The sequence below is a fragment of the Protopterus annectens genome, chromosome 6.part0 (genome assembly GCF_019279795.1).
Source record: "Protopterus annectens isolate FY-2018-M chromosome 6.part0, PAN1.0, whole genome shotgun sequence".
Taxonomy (NCBI): Eukaryota; Metazoa; Chordata; order Ceratodontiformes; family Protopteridae; genus Protopterus; species Protopterus annectens.
Window position 1 is genome coordinate 1,719,998,009 of NC_056737.1, and position 19,703 is coordinate 1,720,017,711.

The 19,703-nt window shown below is 39.9% G+C and overlaps 1 protein-coding gene across 5 annotated transcripts in view; it reads right to left on the minus strand.

The window, feature by feature from the left end:
- The window catches only part of LOC122804909 (integrin beta-2-like), a 1,526,426-nt gene that overhangs the window by 429,458 nt on the left and 1,077,265 nt on the right, over positions 1–19,703 (minus strand). For all 5 annotated transcript variants that reach the window (XM_044075116.1, XM_044075114.1, XM_044075112.1 and 2 more), the window contains one exon: positions 16,432–16,602. In XM_044075116.1, the coding sequence (XP_043931051.1) occupies positions 16,432–16,602 (171 nt within the window). The remainder of the gene's footprint in view (positions 1–16,431; positions 16,603–19,703) is intronic.

The following is a 19,703-nucleotide window of genomic DNA, read 5'->3' on the forward strand; positions in this document are numbered from 1 at the left end:
ATTACTACCCGCAACCACAAAAACTTCAACCCAACAACCTTTTTAAATTCCCTAAAAGCAATTAACTGGAACAATCTAAGGACACTATCCTTAGAAGATGCAGTTGCTCAATTCAACTCAACATTCTTAGAAATACTAGACTCCCAAGCCCCTCTGAGAACAAAGAGAATAAAAACTAATTCTGCCCCCTGGCTAACCAAAAACACACTATCAACCATGCGCCTTAGAGATAAAGCCTGGGGACTATATCAGAAAAACAAGACCCCTGAACACCATATCAAGTACAAAACCCTTCGAAATAAAGTAAAAAAGCTTATTATCTCTGATAGAGAAAAATACTTCTTTACACTCCAAAACAATAATAAAACAAATCCTCAAAAATTTTGGAAAGGAATCTCTACCCTCCTTAATCCCAGTAAACCACACACCCCTACCCCAGACCCTAATGCCCCGGATTTAGACTTAGCTACTCAATTCAACTCCTTTTTCATTGAATCTATTAGCAAACTAACTTCCTCATTCCTTAGCCCCACCTCACTATCTAATACACCCCCACCCTCCCCTGCTAACATTCCACCCTTCACTACCCCTCCTTCCTCATTCCCATCTACTCACTGTCTATCCTCCACCTCTTCTCCTACTCCAACTTCCACATCATCCTTACCATCCTCTAATTCTCTCTCTTCCCACTCAGCTCTATTCTCACTAAAACCTATACCCACTTCTATAAAGAAACTTCTTCAGAAATTGAAGCCATGTACTAACGCACCTGATAACATTCCCTCTTACTTCCTAAGTATAGCTGCTGAAGCAATTGCCTATCCTATAAGCATTCTAATCAACCGCTCCATCCATGAATGTACAGTGCCCCAACTCTGGAAACAAGCCTTTATCATTCCTCTGCATAAAGGTGGCAATAACTGTAACGTCAACAACTTCCGACCCATTGCTATCCTGTCCCCCATTTCTAAACTTCTAGAAAAGTGTGTCCAACTTCAACTCTTACCACATCTCTTAGATAACAACCTTCTAACCCCTACTCAACACGATTTTAGGCCAAATCATAGCACTATGACAGCCCTCCTCTCCTATCTTGAGACTGTTAATAAAGCACGTGACTCTGGCCAAATTGTCTCCGCCCTACTAATTGACCTCTCTAAGGCCTTCGACACTATCTCACACAGCCTGCTCTTAACTAAACTTTCAAAACTTAACCTTTCTCCCTCCTCCGTGAACTGGTTCTCCAGCTATTTATCAAACAGATTCCAAGCTGTAAAATGGAAAAAGGCCACTTCCTCTTTTCTTAGTACCCCCACCGGAGTTCCCCAAGGCTCCATTCTTGGTCCCCTTCTTTTCAATATATTTATAAATGATTTCCGCAAATCCATTCCATTCTCTAACATCATCCAATATGCAGATTATTCTACCATTATCTGCTCTGCCACATCTTCCTCTATGCTCCAAAAGCTTACACAAGAAGCTTTTTCAATTACTGAACATTGGATGAAAATAAACCACCTAGCACTCAATGCCGCCAAAACTAAACTAATGGTATTTACCCCCTCAAAAACTACTCCTTTCAATATGAAGACATTCTTGATTACTAGTCAAAATAATTCATCCCTGGAACTGGTGTCTGAAACCAAGTTACTTGGTGTTCAAATTGACAGCCAGCTTAATTTCAACTCCCATCTACAACTAAATATTAAAAAAAACCCATCAAAAACTAGGCATGCTCTATCGTCAGAATCAGTACCTCACAAGCTCCTCTAAAATCACTCTCTCTTCTTCCTTTCTTATCCCCTACTTTCTCTACGGAGCACCACTGCTAACTAATCTTCAGTCCTCTCTAAAAAAACAACTTTCCTCTTGCTATAACAAAATCGCGAAGTTCGCTAACGGCCACAGGTCCTCCACCCACCACTGTTCCTCTCTCCAAAAAATAAATTGGCTTGAACTACCAAATCAACTCAACTATACTCAGCTAACTTTAGCCCACAAGCTCATTCTCAACCCATCTCTCTGTCCCTCCCTGTCTTCTGCCTTCAAGATGCACCTACCCGATAAGAGTTTTAAGGTCAAACAATCAAAACCTACTAGAAGTACATAAACCAACTTGTCCCCCAGGTAAAAACTTACTATCCTTTAACCTAGCTCGTCTCTGGAACTCACTCCCACCATCCATTCGCACCACTTCCAATCATTACACATTCAAAAAATCTCTTCATATGTATCTAAGGTCCCAGTGGGAATGCTCTTGCTCCCACCCCTCATAAAAATATGGTATTTACATCTTCTTTCACACTCATGTTACCTGACTGTACCTTATAATAGCTTATGTTTCTTACAAAATAACTACTCTGTATGTGTAAAGTAATATCACTTTTCACAGCATGAATACTTCACATTATTTTTCACTAGATTGTATTGTTTGAAAGTTTTCTGAATTTTGAACTCAAATGTTTGTATCTTTTACAATTGTATTATTTTTATTAGCAATCTATTGTTTTGTACCTAGTTTGTTTGTTTCTTGGAGCTTTTCTCCCCAGGACTCCATTGAAAACAGGCTATTTTTGGCCCAATGGACTATCCTGGTAAACCAACTGCAAATAAATAAATAAATAAATAAAAATAAGGTACTGGTTTCAGAGATTAGGGACCCAAGCAGAAAACCTTGATGGCTGCCTAGAGGATAGCCCCTCCTGGATGCAGATGCTGGTGTGAAAGGGAAGCTGACAGTCAAGAGGCAAAAGTGAGGAAAATGACCACAAAATGCAATACAGTTTGAGGTTTACAAGCTTTTTAAGCCAGCACATGCTGAAGTCACATATTAGCAGAGTGAATTGTGTTATCATATTGATTCTTTGATTCTGGAGTCTGTACACTGAACACATACCCCACCATTTTGTTTTGTTGTATGTGCTGCCCTGTGAATCTGCTTCTTGTGATCTGGTCCTATTGAGATCTACGCACACAGAGTTTTTTTATTTATCCTCTTCCTGCTCTGTTGCCATTTGTTCCAGCTGGTACTTTACCTCGGGTTCATATTACGTTATCAAAAAATAACGTAATCGAACCATCAAAACTTTGAAATGGCAGCATTTTTAAGCTTCTATTGTGGGGGACTGTGCCCCCCCCACGCTGAATATATATTCCAACTCCGAGATCGCACTACAGTGAGGAAAAGGCAAATATTCCAATCCTCACTGTACTGCGATCCCACAATACGATCTTCGAAATGCAGCCATTTTGAAGTTTTGATGGGTCGATTACATTATCTTTCGATAATGTAAAAGGAACCCCTTCACCTCACAGTTGTTATGATCCTAGTGCAGTACATTGCATGTGTCTGAAATGAACCACAAATGCCACCTCCTTCTTCCATATTCTGCTGCTACATATAACTGTCAGCAAAGCAGTTGATCCAATAATATGTTTCCCCCAATAATATGGGTCAAATACTCTCAGAAGTACTTGATCCAGGATTGACAAATATGATTGGTAACTCTTCTTATTGACAACACTATTCTTCTTCTTACCACAACCTTCATCCCTTCAGCTATGCAGAAATTCAGTTTCCTGGTCATAGTCTTCTCCACAATTATTCCAGTTTCCTAACAGGAAGTTGAGTCAGACAGAGTCAAAGGTCATTGAGAAATACAGGTAGACTCTACTTACTGATGTTACCTTGTCAAATTGTCCTGAAACGCAGACGTAAACCTGGATCTTATTTGACTAGCAGCTTATTCTGGTCATGGACCCATGAAGGTTAGAAACAAGTTTATATTGATGTGAGTTTCTTTTATGTAAATGTGATCTAAGCAGTGCAATAAGAGCCTTTTACTTGACTACCTGCACTCTTCTAGGGAATCATTTTGCTCTTTGCTAATATGCAACCAAACACAGGTCCTTGCAAATCAAATACACGTCTTGATCTAGCCTATTATAAGTAATCTCATAACAAAGGATTAAAATTAGCACATATAAATACAAAAAATATCCACAAAAACATCATGTACTCCAGAGGTGGGTTGCAGTCTTCCAACCTGAAATTCTATCTATATGAAAAATCTGGCTTGAAGCTGATGTAACAGATTCATAAGCACACTGCCAGAACATTATATTCTAACAGGCAGTATTTTGCCTCATTCCACTGCTCCAGACTGTTCTGCTTCTTGACTGAGACACAGATCTATTACAGTACACATTGACAAAACAATGTGGTCACTCCTAAGAACACCAAGATAAAAACACCTGCAATTGCATGGGTAAATGTACCCTAGACTTTCATGTCTTAGCACAGAGAAAGTCCTTTGGTTACGAACTATTAAGTCAAAATTCATTCTCCAGGGTGATGTGAATATTTATTTGAAGTTTGCCTTGGACAACTATAAATACCCTTCTGTTAATTTTCTTTTACTTTGAATTAATTCCAGCTACTGAAACACCTAGGTTGCATTGTAGCAAAGGGATGGGTTTGGCATAATAGTTAAGGTCTTTGTCTCATAGATACAAGGTACAAGGTTTGATCCTGACTTTAGGATATTGGCTATGTGCAAACAGAATCATATTTGCCTATGCACATTAAAGGAATGAATAGTATCTTCCTTCATTATTATGATTAGGAAAAAATACTAGGAAATGGATTATTTGATTCAGATTAGACTCTGAAGTCACTTTTAGGGTGAAAGATGTAGGCATTCCTAGGGAAACCCTATCCTTATGAAAAATCAAGTTTGGCCAAGAAGCTGAAAGGCAAACATTTTGGACACTCTTCTAGTGGATGTGATGGCCACCAAGAAATGAGTTTTCCAGAACAGGAACTTGAGCAGCACCAAATAAGCTGGCTCAAAGGGTGGTTTTCTTAGGAATGCCAGACTGAAATTCAGATCCTAGGCAGGGATGGGTTGTCCAATGGGGAGGACTCAGAGAAGGAAAATTCTTCCAGGAAGGCCTTGCAGAGTCTGTGGGGGCTAGAAGCAAAGGTTTATCTCTGAATGAAAGTTCAAAATTGCAGTGACTCGAACTTTAATTGCAGAGAAACTACATCCCAAATCAAATAATGTAGACATGAAAGGTAAAACATCATGAATGGAAGCATTGAAAGGATTGAGTTTCTGAGAGTCAGCTCAGACTGCAACATTTTTCCATTTGCTAAGATAACATTTTTCAGGTAGAGTCCTTTTGCGATACTGAAATGATTTGGATGATGTCCTCAAACAGGGTAGGATCTTTTTCTATTAATGGAATTTGAAGATCCAAGCAGTCAACTTTAGATTGTGGAGATCTTGGTGAGGCTTCTTGGATGGGTGTGATAACATAGTGGGGCTCTAGAAGCCAGGTATGCTCCTTGAGGTAAGGTATTAGCAGGCAGAAAAAACTTTTTCTGGGCCAGTACAGGGCAATGAGCATTACTGTTGCTTTGCACCGTTTCACCTTTTGTAAGAATCCTGGTATCAAGGGTAGAGTAGGCTATGCATATAGTATTTCAGAAGGACACAGCTTGACCTGAGCATCCACCAGGGGTTGCCCATCTTGGGGGATCAAGGCAAAGATGCTGCTATATTTGGTGTTTGATGGGGATGCAAAGAGATCACAGTATGGTTTGCCCCATGGTTGAATATAATATGAGCTACCACCAGTTTCAGACACCACTCATGAATAATGAAAATGATCTTGCTAAGCCTGTCTGCTAGGTAGTTAGATTTTCCTGGAATGTGCATTGCTTCTAGAAAGAGGTGTGGCTCTATCATCCATTGCCTTGCCAACATTAGGGATAGGACTTGGCTCCCCATGGCTTGTTTTTATACCATACAATTGCCATGTTGTCAGTTTGAATGGAAATCATACCTAAAGGGAGATTATCTTGTAGCTCCTGCAACACATGGAGAACGCCTGCACTTCTAAGATATTAATGTGAAGATCCACATGCAAAACTCCAATACACTTTGGGCTGTCTTCCCCTGAAAATGCCCTACCCCACCCCAAAGGTGAGGGATCAATGGTGGTTACTGCAGTTGAAGGGGGAAACACAGAGGATCTTTCCATATTGACATGTGAGGAGGTGATCCACCATTTTAAATATTCCTTGCAACTATTCATTATGGTCTGTCCTGGTTTAATTTCTCCAAGTGTTTTGGGTTTCTAATATCATGACTTGAATGGATCTCATTGCTAAATTAGGGTATGATTAGAGTTCATAAAATTAGTATTGCTGTAATCTTTGAGGTTAGCCAAGAGTGCTGTTCTCAGTACCTGTAATGTGCCCAAAATGGCCTCCTTCTATAATTCATTCAGTATGACATGTATTGGTAGCATATGTAACTTCTTCTTCTTTCGGCTTTTCCCAGTTAGGGGTCACCACAGCGGGTCACCTGTCCACTCATGATTGGCGGTGGAGTTTTACGGTGTCGGGTTGCCAGCCCGGCACCCTACCTTCCACAGAAGGCACACACATGCACACACTCACACCTAGGGCCAATTTAGAGTGTCCAATCCACCTACAGCATGTCTTTGGGATGTGGGAGGAAACCGAAGAACCCGGAGGAAACCCACGCGACCACAGGGAGGGCATGCAGACTCTGCACAGAAGGCACCCCAGCCGAGGATCGAACTGGATAACCTCTTGCTGTGAGGCTGCAATGCTAACCGCTGCACCACCATGGCCACCCTGGTAGCATATGTAACTATGATTGTGAAATTATTTTTTTATCAAACCTTTTGCTTCTTCTACTGTTGGAACTGTTTGGGTATCTTTCTGCCACATTGCTCTCGTATCTGCTTCCAGATCCTGGTATTTTATGATTTTGTGTCGCTCTGTACATAAGACACTGTAATCACTGGGTGCAACAATTTCAATGATCAATGTAACTTTTGTCTTTTATTCATGGAGTACTACATCTGGTTTTCACGTATCTATTTTTTGAACTGCCAATAATGGATGGTCTCATGTGATACAAATGTCATCATTCTCTATAATGCTTTTTGGTTCATGTTTCCAACACTTCTCATCTGCTACTATATTGTAATGTTTGCAAAATCCCCAATGCAACAGTCTTGCCACATTATTGTGCCTTTTAGTATGCAGACCATCTTCCATGAGTGTATCACACCCAGCAACAAGATGTGCGACTGTTTCCAGTTCTGTTTTACAGAACCTGCATTTGTCTGTTTCTCTCACACTGTCGATGGACTTTGTAAACCAATGTGTACATAGTCTACTATTCTGGGTTCCCATTATTATCCTTTCATCTTTTGGTTTCAATTTGCCTATCCTGAACTATTCCTGCTTCAAATCTTAGTCAACATGAGGCAGTTCCAGGAGATCTCTGTACTTGCCACTATATTTGTGGATTTTCCAACAAACCTTTATGGTTTAGGGTGATAGAGAGGAGACATGATCTGTGAGTTGAGACCACTTAACACATAATAATCATAGTAAGACTTTCATGTGATATAGAGCAAACTGAACCATTAGAATGGAAGATGTCATAAAGCTAAGCACCTGAAGGCCTAGTGCACTGAAGGAGGCCCAGAACTGAGCTGTGTATGCTCTGAACTTTGTCTTGAGGAGGGAGACTATGCATTGTACCGCATCCAGGTGGTAACCAATGTAATGATTCAGGTGGGTTGCAGGATTGACTTCTCCTTATTGATTAATATTCCCAAAGGCAGACAAAGATGGAAACAGTAGTTTCTGGCCTTCATTAACAGTTCTATTGTTATGGAAGTCGGGGGGGGGGGGGTCACTGATCCTGATATGGAAACACTGTGATCCCCTGTAATCACATATGGGCAATTACTGATGTGCACTTGGTGAACTCCCAATGGGGCTATGGTAAGACCAAATGACAAGGCTCTGAACTCTTAATGACTAGCTCCCATTTGGAAGCAAAGAGATCTCAGGGATGCTCTGGCAATCTTGATGTGTAGGAAACCATCCTGCACATCTACCAAGCACATCCATGTATTCCTCTGAAGACAGAGCAAAATAGATTACATCATGATTACTCTGAACTTGGTCTTTTTTACATTGTTGTTCAGCTGACTTGGTCCAAGATTGGCTTGAGGTCATTGTTTTTATTCAGAACCAAAAATAATCTGAAGTCGTAACCTGATCCTTTATGGTCTAGTGGGATCTCCTGGAGGGCTTTTTTTGAATTAAGGATAAAACTTTCTTTGTGTCTGCTTTCAATGGCCCTGCATGTTGGAGAGGAGAGGGATAGACGAGCTCTTCAGGGATGGCCCATGATATCCTTGGTTCTGTGGAACTCTACATGCTGTGGGTCTGTGTCCATTAAAGGGGCCACCTCTGCCATGGCTGCTTGTCTGAAGTGGGATCATAGGACTGATGCTTGGATTTTCACAATCATAATGACATGGGCCCCTTTTGGCTCCTATTGTAAGATGTTTAGGGTGATTCTCGAATCTGATTCTGATGGCAAAAAGCATCTTAGTTTCATAGGTTCATAGGTGTAACTAAATGAATGACCCAAGGGGGCTTTTTAAGCCTAGCCATGCTTCACAGCTATAGCTGTCAAGGTTTGGTACCCTAAAGTTTTTTAAGGAGTATGTCTAGATTTGGGCTTAGGTGGTCAAACATTTACAGGCTGCCTCTGTCTATTAGAGACATGGGTACCAGACCAGAAATAAGTTTCTGATTCATTATCCACTTGTCAAAGTTATGCTTGAACTGGACAAGGGAAGAACTCTGTTCACATGGATGTTCCAGAGAACAGGTAGTCCCTTAGACACATACATGTTCCTCCAACATGTCCTATTATGTTGCAGATGAAGTTTAGGTTCCTAGATCAGCTAATTCTGATGCTAGTTGTTTTGTGGATGTGCAGCTGGTCCACCAGAGTGGGATCAGAGGATGCCTTGTTGGCCAGGCATAGATCACTTCTCAGCAGTCTGAATGAGACAGAGTATGGGGATAGGGCTTTGAGGCTGTCTGCGTAGGGCATGTTATTTATGCCTGGAATTTTTTTTTTTTTTTTTTAGAAACCTCTGTGGACATTCCAATCATTGCATAATCCTAACCAGGGGGCATTGTACTCTGTGGTTGGTCTGATGAGGGCTGAGTACAGAGGAACAATGACATCCGTGGACCTAGATGCCATACTTTTGCTTATATGTCACACAACATAGAATCATTTCCTTATTACCATAGACACATGATGGTCAAAGGACAGGTTATTGTCAATGTGCATTCCCAAATCCCTGCCCACTGCATCTACTCTTAGGGGCATATTATCAGTGTGGTAGCTTCCAGGGGTAGCTGTATTCCTAAAGATTATTATTATACATTGCTTGGTATTGAATTTTAGACCATGGCTCTGGCACCAGTTATTAGTCTGTCAGGCCTTCTTGGAGGGTATTTGTATCTTTAGCAGATTCTATGACTGCAGTTAGTTTACAATTGTCTGCGAACTTGGTCAGACAGAGACCCTTGACGTTGGTGCTGACTTCAGACAAGTAGTTGGCAAAGAAGGGCAGACCCAGCACACAGCCCTGTGGGACTCCACTAGAGATTGGTCTCTTTGTTGAGGATGCTCCCCTAACTTAACTTCTTGGGTCCTATCTGTGAGCCAGCTGGCTATTCAGTGGGTGAGATAGGGGTTTATACTTAATTTTATGAGTTTACCTACAATGCTAAAGTTGGGTATTGTGTTGAATGCTTTCACCATGTCATGGGAGGAAACATTTTGCCCACATCCATTGCTTTGGTAATCTTCTTGAAAAAGTCCACCGGGTTGAGTAGGCATGATGTGCTCTTGAGTCCAGTACCTGAAGGATTCTTATGTTATTGTTTATCCTTTCCAGGATAAGTCTTTCCATGGCTTTGCATATACAAGACTTGTCAGACTTATGAGGTTTTAGTTACTGGGGTCCACAGATGGCCCACCATTGTCCAGAGGAATGACAGCTGCAGTCCTACATTTGCTTGGCATGAAACCTGTCTGGAAGCTATGGTCAAATAGCAATTCTACTAGTCATCATAGGTCATGTTTAATGTTATTAAGGAGACATCCTGAGATATTATAGGGGTCCATCTGTGTGGTGCTCCTGGCCGCAGAGAATGCATTGACGATCTGCTCTCTAGTGATAGTTGGGGGAGTTATGTTTGAGGTTATTTCCTGAGGGGTGTCTAAGGGAGGATAAGAAAGATGGTGTTAAATTAAAACTAAATTTGTCAGCCAGTAGATTTCCTATTTCTTTGGGCTCAGTATAGCTAGTTACAGTTTTAATTAGTTCAGCACGTTGTTGTGTACTGCCTTTGAGGCTGCAGACTTGCATGAAGTAAGCCTTGTGATTTTCTTGACCCTGAAGGCTATTTTTATCTCAAACCTGGCCTTGATTGACTTGATTTGTCCTTCTAGTTTCTTATTTATCTTGATGAGTGCATTTTTATCTTGTTGGGCATTGCATTTCCTAATTTTTGCTATGATTTTCTTCAGGGTGGTTTGTTTTTCTGAGATTGTCCTGTGCATATTCCAGGTAGGTATAGCTGTCTCTGTACAGCTGTTAACACTATTAGTCAGTGTTACTCTGGAAAATTCCAAATAGGCAGTGGTGTTCTCAGAGTTTGGGGGAACTTGGAATTTTTTCAGGCTGTCACTTAATGGTAGGAATTTTACCTTAGAAAAGTTCCTGGAAGTTCCCAGGCTGGCTAGGGTTCTGGGTTTTATTTTTTATTTCAAAAGAGACAGCTTTATGGTTTGACCTTATTTAACAGGATATTACACAAGGGGGAGCAATGTTTTCCCATGTTTGTGAGGACCAGGTCCATGATGTTAGCATCTGGAGTAGCTGGTCCAGGGTGTTTGTGTTTACAAAGTCCAGAAATCTGTGGACCTGCATGACTGGGATTGTTTATGATTACCAGTTTACAGTGGGGTAGTTAACATTTTCCATGATTATGGGGCTGGGTTGAATGTGGATTATCTCCAGTACATTTAAATATGTTTTACAGGTTTCCTGGCTAAGAGAGGAGGCCCTATAAAGTGCAAGGACATTGTTTTGGGACTCTGCCTATGGTAATTCGCATGTGGAGAAGCTGAAGCGCATCATATTGTTTGGTCAGCCTTGAGGTGTGTTTTTTTATGTAAATTTAGATACCTCCACCATTTGTCTCTTCCTGTGCAGTAGCTGGTCTAAATATGTGGAAGGCATTATAGCCTTGCACTGCAGGTGGATTCTTTCTGCAGCTTTATACCATGGCTCAGTAACTGCACAAACATCTACATTCTCCTGGATCAGCAGAGCGTAGAGAAAGTGGACTTTCTTGTTTAGACTTCTGATACTGATCAGTAAAATTATCTTGCTCATCCTTCTGTATGCATTCTTTGAGAGCTGTACCAAATTGGGTTGATCTGGCATAAGGGGTGTTGGCAAAGAATGCCTTGAAGTTAACCATAAAATTGCAAAAGAGGAGCCAGGTAAGACACATCATTGCAATGCCTGTTTCCACTGCCCGAGCTGCTCCATTGGCTGTGTTGAGCATGAGCCACATGAAGAGATTGGAAATATTATACATGGTGCTCAAGGCAGTCTCTGTCTGCTTCCTCGAATCTTCTGTAGGTGGCTTTTTCAGCCATTCCAGCACCTGCTTGACTAGATCCCCCTGAAATCTGTTCATATGTGTGGCATAGTTCAGGGCCATAACTCTAAAGGTGCATAACGCATATGCTTATTCCCTAACCTGTCCATGGCCAGAGACTCCCTTTTGTGTAGATGGATAGTGGCTATATCTTCAGTCAGCTCTTTTTGGTGGTGCTTGCATGATGATGGAATCCATCAGAGGACCTTTCGCCCATTGTTGTCTGTCCTTAGGAGGTCTCAATATCTTATCCTGTTTCCTTGAGATTGATTCACAAGTATCTAGCTTCTGTCATGATCCATGAACAGCAAAATAAGCATGATAATCTGCCAGAAGAGCAACCCAAGAAGTAGAGGGTCGGGGGGGGGGGGGAGTTCTGTTGGCCAAGTTCCCCTTTGGAGGATTAGTTACAAAATTTTACTGAAGGTGACATCTTCCACAAGGGACTGTATTGATCCCTCTTTATTATCTGTGTGTGAGTCTCATGTGACAAACACCAATGGGGAGTCTATGTGGCTCCCAATTCACATTCTCTTTCATCAGATGGTGGGTGATCTGAGTCCTCAGAGGACTACATCTACATCTGAATAGACTGTTTAAGACCTGGAGCTCAACTCTGACCTATGAAGTGGAATGACGAGCAAGTGAAAGAGTGCCTAACGGTGGAGCCAGTACTGGAATTACCTTAGTTTAATTTCTCTAGGGAGAAGCTATCATCTTCCCCATAACCTTAAAGACCACTCCAACCTCCGCAGGATCAAAGCACATTCCATATGATATGAACATCATCACTCCCAAGGAAGAGGCAGCCTGCAGTGAAGGAGGAAACCTCAAACTGGAAAATGTGGAAGACTTTAAGGAGGGGACCAACATTGAGGCTTCAGAAGCCAAAGTCTCCAACACCAGAAATGGAGCTGCACAAGATGGCTCTGAAGATGGCATTAAGGACTCAATGTCAAATCCACAGAACAACCAAGCCCCACTTGGATCTGAAAATCTTAAGAGTCAAGTGGGATGAAATTGATGCCTATGGGATTGAGGTAGGGATTCCAGTCAGTTCTGAGGATACAGGCTTCAGGATGAATATCAGCTCTAAAGTTGCTAGTGCTGAAACATGGCCTGGGGAATGAGCAAAGACAGGGAATGTTCAACTACCCACTCTCCCCTCAATTCTGAGGGGGGGGGGAATACCCATTTCAATTTGCATTTTTAGGAATCTCCTCATCATACAGACCAGCTATACATCTGAAGCACCTCTGAAATACTTGAACGATCTCAGTGAGGAAGCTGAGGGTGGTCGGGAAGGTAGTGAGTCAACTCCTCCTCCAAAGAAGTTCAGCTTTCCAGCAGTTGCAGAGACTTGTCACATATTACTATTGACTCCAAGAAAGGCAGAGCCAAAACAGAAGGAATTGACTCTAATCTAGGTGGAGACTGCTCTTTGGCAAGTTTTAGAGTCAATGGAAAGGCTTCCTCATTGGCTTTTCTTTTCCTGGAGACATTGCTAGTCTTATCACATTTCTCTTCAGGCGTGGACCTATCCCTGACGTTTTGGGCTTATCTGCCTCAGAATCAAGAGGTAGAAACACTTTAATAATAAATTGTTTGCATTAGTCTGATACAGTCATCTGACTGAAAGCTTTACAAATGTTATAATGAGCATTAAAACTGTCCACCCTCACACAGCAAATGTAGAGATCATGGACATCTTGTGGGGGCATTTTGTGTCCACATGTGTATCACTTCTAGAAACTCTTTTCCTTATCGTCCATTCTGATGAGAAACATTAGGATCTAAGAACCACGAGTAAACACACACACGCACACACACACACACACACACACACACACACACACACACACACACACACACACACACACACACACACACACACACCCTTTCTAACCAAACTTACAATGCCTACCTTCATGTAGATTGCTATTCTGCCTTCCTCCCTTCCTTTTCTGTACCTATGCAGCTAAGTACATTGCAAAAGTTAAAATAGCTTAAAACATTAAATTAAACCAAATAAGCCGCAAAGTGTTAAATTAAACATAAATCAGACCAAAAGAAAATTTGTTTGGATTCCTGAACAATGATGATCATGTCTGACACAGTCTTGTTTTGTGAAAGAACTGCATCTTAAAGAACTACCTCAATAGGACATTCCTGTAACTGCTAAGGTATAAAAGCTCATAGGTCAGCAGTCTGAAAGCAAAAGAAATAAACTCCACATGAATCCAGCTGTGTAGTCTCAGCACAGGCATCACAGCAGCTTCAAGGCAGCTGAGTGGAGACTGGAGGAATGATAGCAGAATAAATGAAACACCTTTGGACAGTCATTCTCTATCCTCAGACACATTCAATTCCCAGTCCTCTTGCCACTTGTCAAAATTTCAGTGGTGCCAGAAATGTCCACACTTAATTCACTCAATGTAGGGCTATATTTGGACAAACTGGTTCCCAGAATAAAATATTCTCTGCTCTTTGTGAGGGGCTGTCACCCCAGCAACCCTGGTGGCCCACCCTTGTTTAACTATTCTACCTATATTCCTATTCAAAAACTTTACATGGTAATGACACCTGGACAGCCTCTAAATTATCAATATCTGTTGGTCTGCTATTTTGTGTCTATTTTTAACTTATGTATTCTGCATGTGAACAAAGTACCCTCTTCTGCTGTAGAGACATTCCCTCACATCCCCTGTCTTAGATTAATTGTGAGGCATATGCTATAAGCAATCAAGATATGATCATTCAAAAACCAGCTACTGAACAATGAATGAGAACACAACCTACCTACAATAATCAGAACACATCAAAATAAGCATTTTTGCAATGAGGCAAGCCCCCAAGCCCTCCACAATCCATGTTGTGAGCTTCATACATGCCTGTTACTTGCAAATACTAGCTCCATTGTTGTAGGTTGGTATAGAAAGTAGAATTTGTCCACTAAAAGGCATAACAGTATTGCATAATGACCCATAGGTAGCGCCTATTTTTTGAGTTATATGACCTGTCAGCAGGAATAAATCCTAGGGAGTTAGTACTTTAGTACTCCATCTGTTAGTCATTGATCAGTTGTTGAGAAGATGTACTTTGTAGGGGAATTGTAGAGATATGTATCTTTATATTCCAACTCTGAACCTCACTGCCATTTTTGAGCTAAGATGGAGACTGTCACAGGTATAGATCTGTTATCCCTTCAAAGTCTTTCAATTTGCCTGCTAGTCTTGAATTTTTCTATTTTTTCCACTGCCACAGTCCCTGTATTCTCTAATATTATCCTTCTTTAGGGTGCAGTCTGCTTTTACAGGTAGCACTTTTAAAGAATGTCCCTTGTTCTACCCTCTCTATGACTTTTCTTTTTCCCTGTTTGCTACCACTTCATCCATCTCATGTGACATGTCACTGTGTATAAGAAAGGCAACATCTATCCATCCCCCTCCAACTGATGATCATCTCAGTCACCTCCTCTGTGTATTAATAAGTCTATGTCCCAAGACTGCTTTCACTGTAACCTGGTGTAACCTGTCTCTCTAGTTATGATTCTTAAGCCACGTCATGACTGAGTTTCCAGTCACCTAAATTCTCTTCTCCATCTCCAGATTGGCTTTCATCTATTTTACTTTCTGCCTTTTACCACTATCCCTTCTATTTGAAACCTTTTCAAGTTCCACCTCTCTCATTGCCTAAGCCAGCTGCATACCTCTCTCCCTCCCTGTGTTATACCTAACCCATGTCCTAACCCATCTGTACTTTTTCCTGCAAATCCTGTTCACTGCTGTGTAGACTCAATAACTTCAACCACAGCCCTGTTTACAAAATGATTGCTTTTTTATAAAAAAAATTGTGGTGTCCAGAATGGCATAAAACTAGCCAGTCTATTTTGTTTTGATAACTAAGAAAGTCCAACTAGAATGGGAACATCTACTATGACGTGCTATTAAGAAAAGAACCAAAGATAATGTGATTATTAAAGAATTAATTTCAATTTACAGTACACTACAGAGATAAATACACAATATATCAACATTACCATGGAAATGAAACAAATAGCACATTCTTATATAATACAGGTGATGTCCTCTATCAAAGAAAAGAAAGATGCAGAAATGCAGTTTAAATCATTAGGAGGTAAAACATATAGATGAGGACAGCATATCCTTGATTTGTGGTATAATGAAATATAAATATAAATAACAGTTCAAATGTGGTTATAGCATGTCATAGAGTGGAAAGCAATTAGTGAAAGTAATCTGTAAAATATATAATGTGTAGTAAACTTTTTCTGAGCTGAGGAAGTACATCTGAGGACCTTCTGTGAATTTAGTTCTTTGGTATGTTACATGATAATATCTAACAGAATGTGTAAATTAGAAGACTCTGTAAGTGTGACTGTATTCTTATAAGTAGAATGAAACTAACTTCTGACTTTTAGTATGTTGAGTGCTATAAAGGAAAAAGTTGCATTAGTAGTTGGAATGACATTGAGAAACATCAGAAATGCAAATCTTACAGATACATTTGACTGGCAGGTAGGACTTAATGACAAGTACGAAATGAGGCACAGAAAAAGACTTGCAACAACAACAAAAAGACTTGCTACTTGAAGAGAAGCTGTATCTGTATTTACTCAGGGTCTGAGTCTCTATTTCCTGTTCAGACTGTATTCATTGGATAGGTGCTGTTATAAAACTGACACATTGCAAAGGACCATATAACTAAAGGGAAGGCCTGCAAGAATACAAGTTTTAAAATTATCTTTAAATGAACATCTTGTGAAAAAAAAAAATGAAAGAAAAAATAAACTGTTGTCATCACTATACCTATACGGGCCGACTTAGTGATTCTGTTTAATTCATCTAAGATTTGTGTTCCTAGTTTTCGTAGATTATTCAGGTCATCTTTCATGGAGAAGGATAGGTCCATAAGGTAGTACAGGTCAATAGGATAACCTTCTGCCAGTTTGAAATCGACCTTTATTGTCTTAGGTTGTTCTGCAAGTAAGAACATGTTAGATATTTTAGCAAACTGTGCATTTGACTATTTTCTTTACTGTTATATAATGGGCTAGCAGGTATTGTTTTCATGATATTATGCTGCATATGGATTTGACAGACTATTTCAAAACTGTATAACAACAAAAAGAGGGCATGTACTACGTCACTCTGCCACTGTGGGTAAACTGTTTTAGAGAAAGGCATACATTTTGTAGACCCTTGTACCACATCTCACTTTTACTTATAGAGGCTATTTCTACATGCAACCTTTCTGCACTTGATGTATCTGCTGTTGTGTTTTTTGTATCCAATTAAGACTCTCTATACAAATGTGCTTCTTTTCTGGGGAGTGTGTGGGGTGACATGGTAGTGTGGGTCTGCTTAAATGATTGCTAAGAATCATATAACAGAGTACCTTAGATTAGCAGTTCATAATCGTCACATAATATGCTGCACTATCTGGCTCTTTGAGTAATCCAGCCCAGCCTCTCACTTTGTTAGAGATGCCTGTAACAACTGAATAAGCAATGTTTTATCAAAAAGGAATCACAATCACATATGATGAAAAAAGTACTGTTACATAAGATATTTATTGCTATGGATATGGTATGAATCCTGTCACTGTTAAATAATATTTGATTGACAAGGCTACAAACCTTGAATCCTCCACTACTGTTACCAGTTTTAGTGACTGATGTACAAGGTTTAAATCCCATCATTGTGTCAATTGGTTGAATCCCATAATTTTGCCAAATGTATGGGGTTTGAATCCCACTACTGTTACCATATAATGTAAGGTGTAACAGTTACAAATGCCAATTCTTCACCACTGCCACTAATATGTAAGTAGTAGGATCACTTATCTTAATACCATATGACAAATGTGCTCTACTGCCTTTGGTTATGACCAGCACCTGTTACACCAAAGTAAGCTTTACAATATCAGCACCAAAATAAGACTATAATTATGGACTCCTCAATGGTTCAGCCACCTCATTCTCAACTCAGTGCCTTCCAGTGCAAACTTGTCAGCATTGTTTTTTATTGTTCCTTTGCTGACCAGGTTAGTCACACTATCTAGGGGCCTCCTTTCAGGGGAGACCGGAGGTGTGAAAAATTTGGCCAACACATTAAGGAACTTCCACTATTCTTTGTGATATGTGCTGTGGGATCTTTTTAACATCTACTTGAGCTACTGCCATCTCAGGCAGATAGAACCTAAGTTTAACATCTTAACCAAGGACAACACACTCAGGAGTTCAGTACCCCCTTATGCTATACTACAATGGCAGCAATCAATCTATCTGGTGTGGGAATAGAACCCACAGCTTTCTGCTTCAAAGGCAAGTGGGCTACTTATTGCACTACTGACAATGATACAACAGCAAATGAAACTTATCCAAAACTGACTTTCATACATACATTCTCACAATGCTTCACAAGAGGGGCTACTCATACCTTTTCAGTGACAATACCTCTTTCCTGTATTCATAGTATACTGCTACCAGTTAGAATACTAATGTGATACCACAATCTTAGTAAATGACCACAACTTCTAATGAGAAAGCCAACACTAAATTATAATAGCTGATGGGCAACCATCTCCCTAAAGAAGTGCATGTACCAGCAGTCACATCAGTGCTACAAGGATATCCTTCACTACTAAAATAAAGCCACAAACATGTATGAATGAACAATGAAAATTCAGTCTATAAAAATATCTGATTATATATATATACATATGATGAAGTAGTGCAGTTTTAGAGAATAAATAAAATAAAATGTTTAATAGGGGTAGACTGATAACAGACACACACACACACACACACACACACACACACATATATATATATATATATATATATATATATATATATATATATATATATATATATATATACCTACATACAAACATATATATATATATATATATATATATATATATATATATATAAAACTGCATCTGTGATTTTCAGTTACTCACTATAGATGACAGAAGCCTGAGGTTGAAAATACAATATAACAAATAAGTAATCCAGTAATCAGGCAATTTTGGAAAGCATTGGATCTTTCATAAGTGCAGGTCCACATTATCTGAGCAGAGAAAGTTGCCTGTTACACAGTAACCAGATTATGTCATCTGGTGTAACTAAATCCTTGATTACATTTCTGCTCAAACTAGAACTTTCTTAAGATGAATAAGAGCCCCAGATGAGAAGTAAGAGAAGAGCAGCAGTCCTGGTTCAGAACACTCCACAGATGTTAGACAGAGCTTTTAAAATAGCTGTCAGGGTGCACTGACAATTCTGTTCTTTCCTGAAGTAATGCATGTTGTAGAGGAAACAGTGAACGTCATCTGCAAACAACTCTATATTATTTAAAGAAAACACTTGCAATGAAATACACAACTATCCCTTTTCAAGGGTGACCCGAGTGCACTGTCTGGTTAGGTAACTTGCTCTGAGTAGCACAGTAAGTAAATAGTACTGGCTAGAATCAAATACTGTATCCTGAACTACAAGAAGCAGGTTATTAATGGTGGAGAGCCTTAATAATTTGCACTAACTGCCAGTCATTGCTCCCACTTTTAGATCATAAATGAGTTTTCTTCACCTAAAAAATGTTGTTTGAGAAGAATGAACTTCTGTCATCAAATTACTAAATCCCCTGTCTTGGAAGACCTTGTACATTTTTTACATCAGAATAAAACCCTTTTGACCTTTCTACATGGCATCTTTTTTTTACCTTAATATTTAACTTTGCCATTTTTGTTATCCATTGTATCCCTGTATCTTCATATTATTCCACCAGTAGAGTCTAGCCTGGCTTAGCAGGGAACATCTTCAGACTTTTGTAGCAATGTTCAAATGTCAAGCTGCTGTGACAGCTTTGTTATTAAGAAAGTCTACCACAATATTCCACTCTCACTTTTCCTGCAACCAACAGAAACACTGAGTATCAGTGACTGTCTACCAAGGTAGGTTCATCATGTTAACAAGGTAAAGCTTGTGTTTCGACCTCCTACCTGGCAGTTCTACTGCATAATTAATGTTACTTATCTTCCTTACAAAGGTGAAAGGTTCTTTCCATGCTGCTTG